Source organism: Eptatretus burgeri, chromosome 2 (genome assembly GCF_056783735.1).
Source record: "Eptatretus burgeri isolate ZD-2024b chromosome 2, Ebu_testis_v1, whole genome shotgun sequence".
NCBI lineage: Eukaryota > Metazoa > Chordata > Myxini > Myxiniformes > Myxinidae > Eptatretus > Eptatretus burgeri.
In genome coordinates this window covers 36,701,347-36,715,286 of record NC_140962.1, presented here as the reverse complement: position 1 = coordinate 36,715,286, position 13,940 = coordinate 36,701,347, and the positions used below count along the sequence as shown (strand labels likewise).

Here is a 13,940-nt window from a genome sequence, read left to right as displayed (position 1 = left end):
TGCACTTTCGATAATAATAATAATAATAATAAAAAATGGAGTCAGGATGAAGCAATGTGATTTGTAGTCCATTAAATAAATGCAGTTTTTCAATTTCAGAACTGTTGTGTTTTATGTGGAACAATTTCCTGTACACACTTATTTTTGTACAAAAACCCCCCCAAAAATGTCTGCAATATATAAGTACTATTGGTGCCTGCTCCTGAAACATTCACAGATTGGGTATTTGATTGATTGTTTGTTTGCCGACTAGTCCCGGTTTCATTGGAGGGGACTATCCAGTAGGTTTGCTCTCCGTTTGTCCATCTGTCTGTCCGTTCCACCTGTGGTTTTTTACACTTCTCCCCATACCTTTCAACATATTCAACTGAAACTTGGAACATGGCTTTATTATGATAATTTTCAGAACAAGTTCGAGTTTCAGGACATTTCGTCAATTTTTTTTAACAGTGTTTTCCCCTTTTTGAACTTACAAAATACCACTTCGGTCAGGCACATGTATTGCAAAGCAATTCTCGCTCTTGTTTATTTATTATATAATTATTAATAAATTGTTATCGATTTGTTTCCACCAAAGTGCAACAGATAATCATAAAACAGATCTAAGAAATGTACTTATATGGTGTGGGTGGTAATCTTTTTTGAAGTGCTTCGTGATAATATACAGGTTGTGCCAAGGAAAAGCAACCACTTTTATAGCAAGTAGTCACGTCTTCACTTCGTACACACTTGAAAAGAGGGGTGAGAGAGAGGAGGAAGGGAGTTTGGCTTTCAGCAAACAAGATGTAAATGTGGGTGGTGGCATGGGAGATCTTTGTCCTTGCAAAGATAATGATTCAATTGAAAACAAATGGTTTGATTTCTGAATTTGGAAAATATTTATTCCCAATTTTAGGATTAAATACCCTAAACACAACAGCAGTTGTGAGGGTTATGGGTTAAATGTGGAGAAAAGGGGGGGGGGGGGTATTAAGGAATGCCACAGCGAACAAAGCAGAGATTTTGATTTTGAACAACGTTAATGTACAGAGCTTCTGAGTGAGGCTATAACACTCAGGACAATTGACAAGCCAAATTATGTGAGGAAGAAACATTACAATTATTGGAGTGAACATCTTAACAAATAGATAAAATGTACCCAAAACCCAGCTCATATATTGCACATGTATTCATTTTATTTATGATGTTCCAGCAGCTCTGCTTCTACATCACCCATCAGCAATACAGAACTGCCCTTGACTGCACCGTCTATGCCACAGTCCTAAAGATTTCTGGAAATGCAGACAGTATTCCACATCAAAAAATGCATCCTCCGATCATCTGCTTTTTCTCGTAACGTGAGCCACTTTCCATCACAACATGTTTTCTCATGACAGTAACAAAATAAGTATGTTTGGCTATGGAGACCCAGAACTGATGACGAACAAACGAAACCATCTACCGCAATGCTGCACATGTGGACTTTTCGCAAAATGAACTTCAGACATGACTCATTGCTGAGAATTGTTATATCAAAGCTGTTAATTTATTACGATGGATGGCAGAGGTAAAATGCACTATCCAAAATGAGCCACTGACTATTTGCCGAGACGTACTGACCTCTTTCTTTACCTCCTTTGGAACTCTTGGACATCGGCTATTATGGCATCCAAGGCCAACTCCACTCTTGGGTTTCTGACTTTCTCTACTCTCAGAGCCAACTTGTGGCTTTTAACAGAATCCTTTCATCTCCTCTCCCTGTCAAGGCTGGAATGTCCAATGGCAGTGTTCTGGACCCTGTCATAATCCTAATCTTCATGAACGATCTCTCGGACTCTCTTTATCCATTTGCTGATGACTGCACCCTCTGTGATCCCTCATTCAGGTATCAGCCTCTTTCTTATCATTATCAGATAAGCAGGGAGAAGCCTCTACCTTCTCTTTAGACCTTGATATAATCACAAGCTGGTTGGTTCATCACTTGGAATATGTCTATGAATATATCCTAACAAATCTCTCTCTCTCTCCCTCCCCTCTCTCTCTACATCTAGCAAATCCTTCCATCTACTTTCTTAACAAGCCTCTTGAAAAGGTTCATCACTCAAACTTTTGAGTCTCACTATCAGCCATGATCTTTCTTGGGCAATCCATATTTCTAAGTTTTCTTCCAAAGCCAGTCTCCAACTAGCCACCTTCAAGGCCTTCATCTGCAGCTTGATGGAGTACTGCTCTCCTCTCTGGGATGGTGCCCCATAAACAATCTATCTATAAAACTCAACAACATGAAAAGCGCAAGAAAATTATTCAAGTTATGACAAAAAGGCATTTTTTATTAATTAGGTCACAATCTGAAAAAAGTAGGTCAAGCACACATCAAATATCAGGTGTACAACATCAATGCAGGCACCCTATTATGTTGCAAGAACATCTTGGAAGGCCAAGTGGTCTGAGATTCCACATTGGCAAAATTGAGCAATGACAAAAATTACGTGTTTTTTTCACACCACCATTTGACCTTGACCTATAAATCGGAGGGGTATGATTTAAATTAAGCATAAATGCACCTTGCTATAGACTATATAGCCGCTATATAGAGAGAGCAATTTTGTTCTAAATTGGACAAACCTTAGTCGAAATATGGTGAATAATCTTAAAATGTCTATAATTAGGTCATGGCCTTAAAAAATTAGTCAAGGTCAAAAAAAATTTCATCCCCGCAAACTTTTTATTCCCATTATTGATGCAAATTTTCTCTCGGAAAATCCCAGCCAGATCCGGGATAGAGTTCAGAATTTGCCAGAAAAAAGAAAAACCTAAATGGTGCTTTAGTACTCCTCAGGGAGTAAGACCTTGATGTTTATCCCAGAGTGGTATAATGCAAATTAAATTTAAATGTGGCTTTCTCTAGGCTATCTAAAGAAGGCAATTTCAGTCTGATCAGAAAAACTTTAGTCAAGTTATGGTGAAAAATGTCAAAATGTCTCTAATTAGGTCATGACCTTAAAATTAGGTCAAGGTTAAAAAAAGCCATCCCGCTTAATTTATGTTCGCATTATTGATGCAAAATTTCATTCTGAAAGTCCCAGCTGGCTCCAACATATACAGTAGATCAGAAATTGATACAGTCTGGAAATTTGGAGTATTGAGAGTGCAGGAAGACATACTTTTCTCAATGGTGGCTTAGTAATCCGAGGGGTCTAAAATTCTGTGGTACCATTAAAATTTGGGGGTGCCAATTGTGGACACAAACCCGACAACAGCAACAAGTCTTCCCCTATGCTGTAGGGGGGGAGGCTTCATCACCCCATTTGAGGAAGAGAGAGAGAGAGAGTCGGGATGAGTGGTTAAAGATTGGTCCATGTTTTCTGAGAGATGTAAATAGATGAGTCACAACACAAAGACAATCAAGACATGGGAGCAGAGAGGGGAAGTCACAGCCAGAGGTACTCCTGGGGTTTGGGAGGTGAAGGAGCAGCACTTGGACTGTGAGAAATGAAGTTCTTGCTGTAGAGTGCAATTCTACTGCCAAGACGGGGTTCAGGTCTATAAAACCGGAGGAGACAACAGCCTGGGAGAGACACGAAGGAGTCATGGACATCCTGTGGAAGGAAGGAATCTGTGAAACTGATAATGTCTGGTTTGTTGGAAGTGGTACAGATGATGTCCAGTTTGTTGGAAGTGGCCTGGATTGAGAGATCTGTCAGGTTGGAGTGCAGGCCTTGGATGTTTGAGGTTCACACAGTTAGAGACAAGGGAGGAGGAACTGTTGGAAGGGTACAGGAATGTGCACAGGAGCAAGGAGAGGGGGCAGGTGGGAGAAGCTAGGAGTATGGGGGGGGGGGGGGGGGGGAGGGTGGAGAGCTGGGAGGGTGTGAGGCAGAGGGGAAGCTGGGAGAATGTAGTGTGAGGCGAGGAGGAGGCTGGTAATGTTGTGGGGCGGGGTGAATATTGCTAGGCACGGGGCGGGGAAGAAGCAGGAAGGGTCCGGAGCAGTAGGGAAGCCTGCAGGTGGGATGAAGGGGAAGCTGAGAGGGGGTGGGATGAGGAAGAACCTTAGAGGAGGTGGGATGAGGGGGAAATCAGATGAGGTGGGAGGTTACTAGCATGGAGGGGTTTGACACCATGAATGGACGTGAAAGGGTGTTTATTGTCGTGTGTACACAACCTCTGCAAAATTAATATCTCAAGATTACAAAACTTGACATACAGAGAGAGACGTCATGGGAGGAAATGGAGGAAAGTGGAGCTGTAGATACAAGAGAAGGGTGGAAGAACTAAGAGCTTGGGAGTGAAAAGGTTTTGACAAATACTGGAAGCCTTGTGAAAAATAAGAGGACGAGATTGTGATGAAAAAGAATGCCCTGAAGAAGTAGTAAGGAGAGCGTGGAATTTTAAAATGCATTTTTAAAAGTGTTTTTTGTTGTTGTTATTTAAAGCTTTTGAAGGAAGAAATGTTTCTTTAAATGTAGATTGTTTGGGAATATTGTAAAGAGAAGGGATTGAGAATGAAAGAGAGACTGTGCATCGCAGATTGAGTTCGTGTTTTACTTATTTTATATTTTTTGGCAGTGAAGAAGAGTTTTTGTTGTTTAAATATTTTGGAGCAAGGAGGAGAGAAGGATCAAGCTGAGAGATCAGAAATGACAATATTTTGGAGAAAAGAAGCAAAAACGAAACATGTGGGGCCAAAGCAGAGAGAGAGACAGAGACAGAGATGCAGGCAGGCTGGCATCATGCTGACTTTCCAAGCCCTATGTGAGTGGGTCAGACTTTAACAGGACACTAATTCAACAATTCAACACAACTCGGTACAGTTTGAAATGGAAAATTGGACGAAAACATGACCAGCAACACAGGAATGGAAATAAAACAATAATAAAGCACAACGGATCTGGTCCAGAGAACTTAGCTTTGATGAGCTGGAGGAAGGAACTCTCAAACCAGTGTTGCACGTGAAAGCACCCGGAACTGGAAGTTGTGAGACGCGATCTTGTTCAACATCTTGTCAACTAACCCCAAATAACTTTGTGGTAGTCCGCCCTCTTCTTGTCTTGATGTAGAAGTGATCCTTCCTCCTCCTATATCCTTATAGGATAGTAGTGGTGCTTCCTTCTCCTGTGTCCACAAAGCTGCTCACTGCATCATGCAACTTGTATGCTGCCAAGTTGCTAAGTTGGTCATCCACTGGAAGAGGTTCAATCTCTTGAACTTTTAGGCCTCACCATCAGGCGTGACCTTTCCTGGGCTGACCACATAGGAAAGCTGGCCTCCAAAGCCAGCCGCAGTCGAGGTATTCTTTGTCGATCCATGTCTTTCCTTGGAAAAACAGTCTACAATGTCTTTGTCTGTAGCTCAATGGAATAATGCTCTGTTATGGGCTGGTGATTCGGCATCACATTTGTCTCTCCTGTATTCTGTGGTATTTTGAAGGTCTTAGAATTATTGGAATTTCCTATGATGAGGCCAAAGCAACAGAGTCTGCTTATCTTTCATCGTAGGCATGTGGGTAGTCTCTGTTTTCCACCATATATTCTCCGATATATTGCTCCCTCTGCTCTCTGTCCTTCAACCCTCCCTCCAAGATGCATGCTTCCTTCCAGTAACACCTTGCTCATTAAACTTACAAAATCTCAGCTGATTGCACAGATCAAGTCTTTATTCCTCACTTCTCCTGACTAAGGAACCACCTTCCAGAGTCTGTTCTGTCTCACTTTTCCCTCCCGGTTTTCAAGCAAGCAGTGCATCGCCATCTCTTCTCCTCCACATTTCTGATCCATGGTCTTTATTATGCTCATTAACCTTTCCCAACTCAACTATCGTACTTGCTCATTGCGGTGTTTCTCCCCTCCCTCTCCTCTTTTCCTGTTTGTTCATTTCCTTGATCTGTGTCCCACTGTCAGCTCTACCTTGCTCTTCTGTGAGCCTCGTCCGATAAAGAAAAAAAACAAACATCTGCCCTTGGTGTTTACCAATCGTCCTCTTAATTTACTCGTCTGGGCACCATGTTAACTATGAGACAATATCCAAATCCTCTCTTCCTTTGTCACAAATAAATCGTTTGCATTTTTAAACATTCTGGTCTGCATTGGTACTGAAAGAGAAACCTATTCTGAAACAAATAGGCAGAATATGGTCACACCCTTTTCCCATCAATGTTTGTGTACGTGCATGAGACGAATACCTATTTCACATCGACATGAAGCTTGGTGGAAACACCTAGCTGGGAGTGGTGTATATGCCATCCCATCCCCATCAAGTTTATACAGTGGACCCGAGTAAGGTATTTTCCAGGGTATTACTGTCAAACTCACTACGTGCTTTATATTTCTTCACCGAGAGGACAAAATGGCTGAGGTGTGAAAGATAGCAGCCTGGCAGGGAGAGAAGATCAACAAACTGTTGGTAATTTGGGCTGATGATAATGCACCGACTCACCTTGAGTCATTGGCAAAAAAGGAGAAATTTTTATCATAAGATTGCAGAAAAAAATAAGAAGGGGTTAAAGCAAAAGCTTCCAGCATTCTTTGGTGGATGTTAAAGATCCCATGATGTCCTTCATGAAAAGTAGGTGAGCTATTGCCGGCAACATGGCCAAATTCCAAATTTCTGCCCTAATCAGCGGAATAGCCGCACCCTCAGCCTCAGCCTTGTGCTGGATGTGAACGCAAATGAGCTACCTCACCCTCATCCCGGTTTAGAGCTTCTAAAGATAGAATGGGTTTCGTGAGAAAAGATTCGATACCTGTTTATCAAGAAAATAATTGCAGACACCACTATGGAGTAAACAAATCAACGATTGAATTGTCAGACCATTGAATAGGAGGTAGATATCGTTGTAGAGATGGCTTCCTGGGGTTAACAATGTGTAGCTTAGAAATAGTTATTTCAACACTACATGTTAAGCGAAAGAGAAGGGGAAATTAATTTTAATAGAATATGCGTCAATATTTGTATAGAAAGCCTGTCATCTTCCCTCCTAATGTTTGTGTCTAAAACCACCTAGTCCATAATCCCCTTAAAAACATTACATCCTTTGTAACATTTGCCATTTTGTTTTTATACGATTTTAAAATTTACTTATCATTACCATCCATGCGAAAATCCTGTGCTGCCAGCGCTTTCGTGTGGTCACAGGATTGGAGAGTGTTCAGCTTGTGCGAACTCGTGTATTTTGGGATATTAGTCAGGTCAATATACAGTTTAACCCCAAAAAATTGCTACAAAAGGTTTCTCAACCGATTCTGGTAGGTTTTAGTGTACTTTATAATATACTAAAAGTTTACCAAAGTATGACCCCCGGAAAAGTGTTTTTTTCAAGATGGCGTCCAAGATGGCTGCTGAAACCTTTTAATGATCATAACTCTGTAACTATCAACTCAAATTTGATGATCTTGGTGTCTATCCATAGGTTTTTGGGGGCAAAGAACACATTAAGATCATAAAAAATGATGTTGGCCTATTATGAAACACAAAAATCCAACCTTCGTCCATAGAATAAGTTTCAGAGCGTTCAGTTTTGAGTGTCATCCTCCTCCTCTGTATCGACCTCTTGAGTGTTGTTTGGATTGTCACAGTTTTCAGTTTGGCAAGGGCCACATGCAGCAGTGCAGGGGAGTCCATAGCGTCTGCAGCTGCATCGAGAGGATTTGCACCCCCTCGAACAGTTGCAATGGATAATTTTCAAGAGTTCGTAAGGCGCAGCATGGTTTTGGCTCATAATTGGAATTAACTGATCATTTTCCTGTTTCCATCCCCATTCAGTTGGGTTCATTTCATTTGCCATCCCCATCCATACCATAATTTGAAAGTACACACGTTGGCTATGGAATCTTGTTGCAGGTGATGTTGGTGGAAGCTGTTCAGGAGTGACAAATGCTTGAGTGGCAAAGAGGACAGATATCTCCAGCAAATCTACATCACCACCTAGGACATCAGGTTCCACACAATCCGCTGCATTTTTTTCAAATCTGATCACTTCTGTGTATGAGCAACACAATCCCATTTCATGAAGAGTATCCACAAGGAACTTCGAACGATACAGATGATGGATTTGCACAGCAAGTCCCACTTGCAGTGGTGCAATGACAGCTCGTCGGCGAACTGCCTGAATTATGGCATGACCAACTGCCGCAACCTTGCGTCTTGTGTCTTTCCCAATGAACAATGTTTCCAGTGCTGTCCGCAGACTAGTCGGAATGAACGATAGGGCTGAATCAAGTTTTAAATCCTCACTACTTGGATACTGATTTGTCACGGTAAAAACCTGAAATTTGAGATCACTTCTGATTAACCTAGCAGCAGTTTCAATCATGGTGCGTTTTTGGGACTCATCATCGCCTTCCTGACACTTTTGCTTGTAGTATGATCTCAGAATCTGCGCGGTTTGTTCTCTCATCGTAACAATATCGTCCAAGCCTTCTCCTTCAGAAAAATGAATTGAGTCCTTAAAGTGTTTTTTAAGACGCTTTTTCAAAGTGTAATTGTCATACGGTTCCAAATCAGGATTGCAAAGATACCCTTTCATGATGAGACTCAAAGATGTAACAGTTAGTTGTTCCTCATTGTTCAGTTCCAGGTAAGCACACATTTTCTGAAATGCTTCATACTTATCTTCATCTTTAGGACGACCAGACTTTCTGCGCTTTGCATCGGGGGCATTCTGGAACTCTAAAGGCACAGACTTAAAGGACTGGAAATTTCCACTCCACGAATGATGATAAATTCCGTCTGCTGAATGTAAATCTCGTAAATAGTATTCAATCCGACCCTTTACAGTAAGTCCCCAATCATCTGAACGCGATTCACAGACCTCCAAAAGTGTCTCCACAATATTTGTCAGTTAGTACCCAGCTAAAGTGTCCCTTGTTCAACTCAATTTTACATCCACAGAATATGCAATCCTTTTCACTGTCAAAACCTCCACTTGATTGTCTTGTGGTTTCCTTTGCTGGCACAGAACCACTACTTTTCTTTGCAACATGGCTTTTAATGTTTTTATCATTTATGTACTGTTGACGACAGCTTTTATGCACTTTAGTACCGGCTTCAACTACAAGGTCGTCCTTCCGCTTTACACTGGCTTCATTTATTCCCTTCGCCCACTTCCACTGAATTGCAACCCAGTTATCACTGGAATCCTCGATCTCCTCCTTGCAGATAGGACAAAAAGCTTGACTGGCTGTGCTTGCACTCATTGTTGAATCTGAAAAGGAGAAAGATGAGAATTAGTGTCACATCTATAGTAGTCAGGTCAATATATAGAAAATGCCCCCTCAACCCCCAAAACATTGGTACAAAAGGTTTCTCAACTGATGGCAGCACTGAAAATATGGAAAGCCACTGCAGCAAAAAAATCTTAACTTGTGCTATGTGATATAAAAATGGTTACAATGTGTTCATTTTTGACGCCATATTGGATTTTGATGTTACAGAGTCGGCCAACATCATTTTTTATGATCTCAATGTGTTCTTTGCCCCCAAAAACCTAGAGATAGACACCAAGATCATCAAATTTGAGTTGATAGTTACAGAGTTATGATCATTAAAAGGTTTCGGCAGCCATCTTGGAAAAAATACTTTTCCGGGGGTCATACTTTGGTTAACTTTTAGTATGTTATAAAGTACACTAAAACCTGCCAGAATCGGTTGAGAAACCTTTTGTAGCAATTTTTGGGGGTTGAGGGGGTATTTTCCATATATTGACCTGACTATATATTTCATGGAACAGTCTCACAAGCAAATATTATCATCATCAGTCTCTCCAAATCAAACTTTGTACATTAGTAAACTACTTGCCAATTGCTCTGCAATCAACTGCATTCCTTATAGTAACTGTGCATTTTGCCGGTTTCCGGCTTGGTTGCGGTTGGTGTATTTGGAGCTTCCATATGGCAGAAGTGATTAGTTGTCATTATTGCTGTTTTAAAATGTTTGGTATTGTGATTTTGTGTAAGGTGTGGTGTATTCAATACATCTTAAGTTTGCAGCAGTGTTCGTAGCAAATTGGCGGATAATTGTATTGGTTTTATTTAGAAGTGTGTGTGTGTGTGTGTGTGTGTGTGTGTGTGTGTGTGTGTGTGTGTGTGTGTGTGTGTGTGTGTGTGTGTGTGTGTGTGTGTGTGTGTGTGTGTGTGTGTGTGTGTGTGTTATACTGCGGCTAAACTAAGATGAGAGAGAAAAGAGGAAAGGACACTTGCTGGTTAAGGGCCAAGTTGAGTGGTACTTTTTAATATCTTCTTCTTCTTTCGGCTGCTCCCGTTAGGGGTCGCCACAGCGGAACATCCGTATGATCCGCATAGTGATTTAGCATATGTTTTACGCCGGATGCCCTTCCTGACACAACCCTGGTCGCTTCTTATGACACAGGGATATGGTACACCTATTTTAACCGAGGTATACACCGGCCCAGTACACTGGTACTCATTTCGCCGACCTCGGAAGGATGACAGGCTGAGTCAACCCCCGGTGTATTAATTCAGTGGCCCAACGGGGCTTGAACTCAGGACCTTTTGGATCCCAAGCCGCTGCCCTAACCACTGCACCAACACACCAGGCTAGTACTTTTTAATTTTTTATAATATTTTTATTATTTATAATTTTAATATTTTTAATAAAAGATTGGTACTTTTTAATATATATTTTTTTAATCTTGGGATTAGATACATCAATGGGTAGTGCAGGTAAAGATAGATAGTGAAAATATGGTTGGGTGGCAGTGTAGCGAGCAAGTCAATTGGAGTGTGAAAGATTATAAACGTTGTGATAAATGTTTGATGTGGGCTGTATCGGGTATAGAGGAAACAGAGGGTCTTTGCTATGGAAAGTGTGTAGAAATGGCACACCTGAGGATTGTTATAGCTAGGTTGAAGGAATGGATAGCACAGAAGGTAACGTAGTGTGTACAAAAAAACCCAAAAATTGGTTACATTTGTGGAGGGAGTCAACAGATGAGATCAGCAGTGGTGCAGGCAATAAACTAATAGATTGGATTTATGTGATGTTGATTTATCACAGGCATGATGGAGGCAAATGGCCTCCTGTGTTGAGGTTCCTTGTATATCCTTGTACAATTACCATATTTTTCCAATGGGTTTAAACGAACAACACTTTCTTCATTTTCGAGTTTCTGCACACAGTTTCCTCTTCCAATGACCTTGTTTTGGTGAAATTTTATAATTCTCAGCAGTTTACAACTATGACCTCAATGTTTTGGCACGATTGCAATTTGGAATTTGGCTGTGCAAGTCTGAGTATTGTCCCTCTTTAAAAGCAGTTACATAATATTTTATTGTAAGAAGTGTTCAAATGAAAAGGAGAATGACCACACTGTGGTGACAACCTGCGACAAATCCCGTAACAAGCCGATTGGGAAACATGAATATAAAGCACTATAAAAAGATTAACATCACGATTGGGAAACGCACCTTTGATGCACTATTAAAAAAGAAAATAACTCGACACCTCTTATCCATGTCAGCCTCCACCACTGTTATATCAGAACGAGCTGATTCGTCACATGGTCACGGATTGTTTAACCCCAAAATGGGGCAATTTATAAATTACATAACACTATTATTTTTTAGGGAGGAACATACCCTGCATGATAACAGGCTTGTTTAAACCTTATTTATATTTTTTTATACAGCATATGATTAAATTTTTGGAGTCCCTCAACATGATTGACACGAGACTCAAACGGTGTCAATGGAAATCTGACGCAACAAGCCTGGGCAATGTATAATCAGCAGAGGCCTAAAAGCCTGATGTCATAAGCATGCCAGAAAACCAAGATGGCAGCCATATTATTAGCCCCCATTGGACTTAGTCCGAAAAGGGGGTTTATGGATTTGGTCTCGATTTTCGTGTCCGGGTGTGCGTGTGTGTGCATGCGTGCATCTGCAACCATATCTCGGACATGTATGGACCGATTTTTATTTGTACTTGGCAAAAAGACAATAAACGAGAGGATACATGTGCACATCATTTTGTTTCATGATGCGATCAAAGATGGCCGACTGGCGGCTATTTTAGTTGTAAAAACAAAAAAACGGTATCGAATATGTCCTCAACCATTTCTCGGACATGCATTTACCAATCTTGTTCAAACTTGGGACATGGATAATGAATGATGGTTTTCATATGCATGTCATTTGTTTTCGAGATCAGGTCCGAGATGGCTGACTGGTGGCCATTTTGTTACTTCAATGTGTCCCCAACCATTTCTCAGACAGACATGGTCTGATTTTGTTCAAACTTGGCACAATGGCATATGCAGTACTTGCACCTCACTTTATTTTGTGATCTGATCAAAGATGGCTAACTGGTAGACTGGTGGCAATTTTAGTTGTACATAACTATGTGCTAGTCCTTCAACTCCGTACAGCAAAATTACTAAAACAACGGGGGCTGTAACATTTTATGTCTTTTTTACTTGTTTCATCTGGGTGCCATGGTGGGTGAAGTTGAGCAACAAATGTGGGTCGGGTCCAGCAGCTGTCTGACCACTGGGTGCACATTTCAAAAATCAACCCCCAACAAGAACCCCAACAACAACAGCAACCATGCACAGCTCTTGTAGACCTGTAACTCATCGCAGGTGAAAGTTGTATCCAAAATCTAGGCTCATGGAGCAATGTGATGTAGGTCAGAAGGCAATGCATTTACAGAGGGGACAGTGGGACAACGTGTGGATGCAATAAGTGAGAGAATGAAGGAGAGAGAAGAGGAAAGAACATAGTAGCCTGAAAATAAGAGGGTTGGGTTAGGTTAGGTTAAGTTAGGGAGCGTCAACAGGGGTATAAAACATTCTCCAATAGAGTTGGGGATGATATAAGGTGGTGGTGCACCGCGAACTTGACGTCTTGGAGGTAGGAGAGATTCAACAGCCTCAAAAAGGTGATTCATCAAACGGGAGAAAAGAAGGACAAACGATCAGTGGTCAGTAAGCCTGGACATTAGGAGTCTAACTCGAAAGTTATAGAGGCCGAGTGTTTCAAATAAAGCTGGACCGTGATATAATCAGTTTTCAGCAGCCATCGCTCTTGAGCACAACGCGGGTGTCAATTAGGCAACTTCTCTTTGAGCACAGTGGTATGAAAGGACAATGCAACTGGCCTCTCAGATGCGATTTAAAATCTAGACAGCAGTATGTTTGGATTTGAATTCTAAACTCCTGGATCCCGAGGTCATTATACAAGAGTTACCACATTACAATTGGATTGAACAAAAAAACCTAGAACTTTTACTAATGACTTGCTGGTATGGGGGGGTGGGAGGTCATCTGTGTCCTTCACTTTACTCTACATGTGGTACCAGACCAGGCTTTCTGTTTGTGTCCTAACTTTCCACAGGTCAACTTTAAATGTGCACTAAAATAAGTAAGTAAACAAATAAATATACTGCTTGAAATCTGCTAATGCACTTGTCCTGAAGTGCCAATAAACATCAAAAACAATTACTCAAGATATATTGTTTTTGACTGATCAATTCAAATCGCAGAAGCCAAAGCAAAGTCAATAAGCCTGCTTAGTACTTGGATGGGAGACCTCCATGGAAGTTATGTGGGCCCGAGGGATAGCAGAATCATTTATTTATGAGCATGCTCACCACTAAGCTATTTGTCCTTGATATGTTTCCCCATAGAGTAAAATCAAACTACAACTGCTGCACAGATTTGGCAGGAGTCACCAGATCTCAAAGGGCACTCTCCTTTGTATGAGGATGGAAATCTGGCTGTTTCCTCTACATATAAGTTGAGGATGTGAAAGATTCCACAATATCTTGCAAAAAGAGTAGGCATTTGTGGTTGGTACCCTACTTAAATTCCCTACCAAGAGGTTAGATAGGGTATGCAGGATTATTTAATAAAGTTGAAGATGTTAAGTGAGAATAAGGTCAGGGTAAAAATGGTGTTAGTTAAATAGAATAATAAAGCAATTAATTGCATCCCACGATTGTGCAGT

At 41.1% G+C, this 13,940-nt stretch overlaps 1 protein-coding gene across 3 annotated transcripts in view; it reads left to right on the top strand.

Moving 5' to 3' along the window:
- Positions 1-13,940, top strand: part of LOC147031812 (uncharacterized) — an 82,958-nt gene that overhangs the window by 6,089 nt on the left and 62,929 nt on the right. Inside the window, exon 3 of one of the 3 annotated variants that reach the window (XM_085857970.1) lies at positions 1,196-1,596. The exons of 1 other annotated variant lie outside the window; for it this stretch is intronic. In XM_085857970.1, coding sequence (XP_085714096.1) covers positions 1,196-1,336 — 141 coding nt within the window. In that variant the 3' untranslated portion in view covers positions 1,337-1,596. Of the gene's footprint in view, positions 51-1,195; positions 1,597-13,940 lie in introns of those variants that run through there. One more of the 3 variants, XM_085857961.1, reaches the window with a different exon arrangement.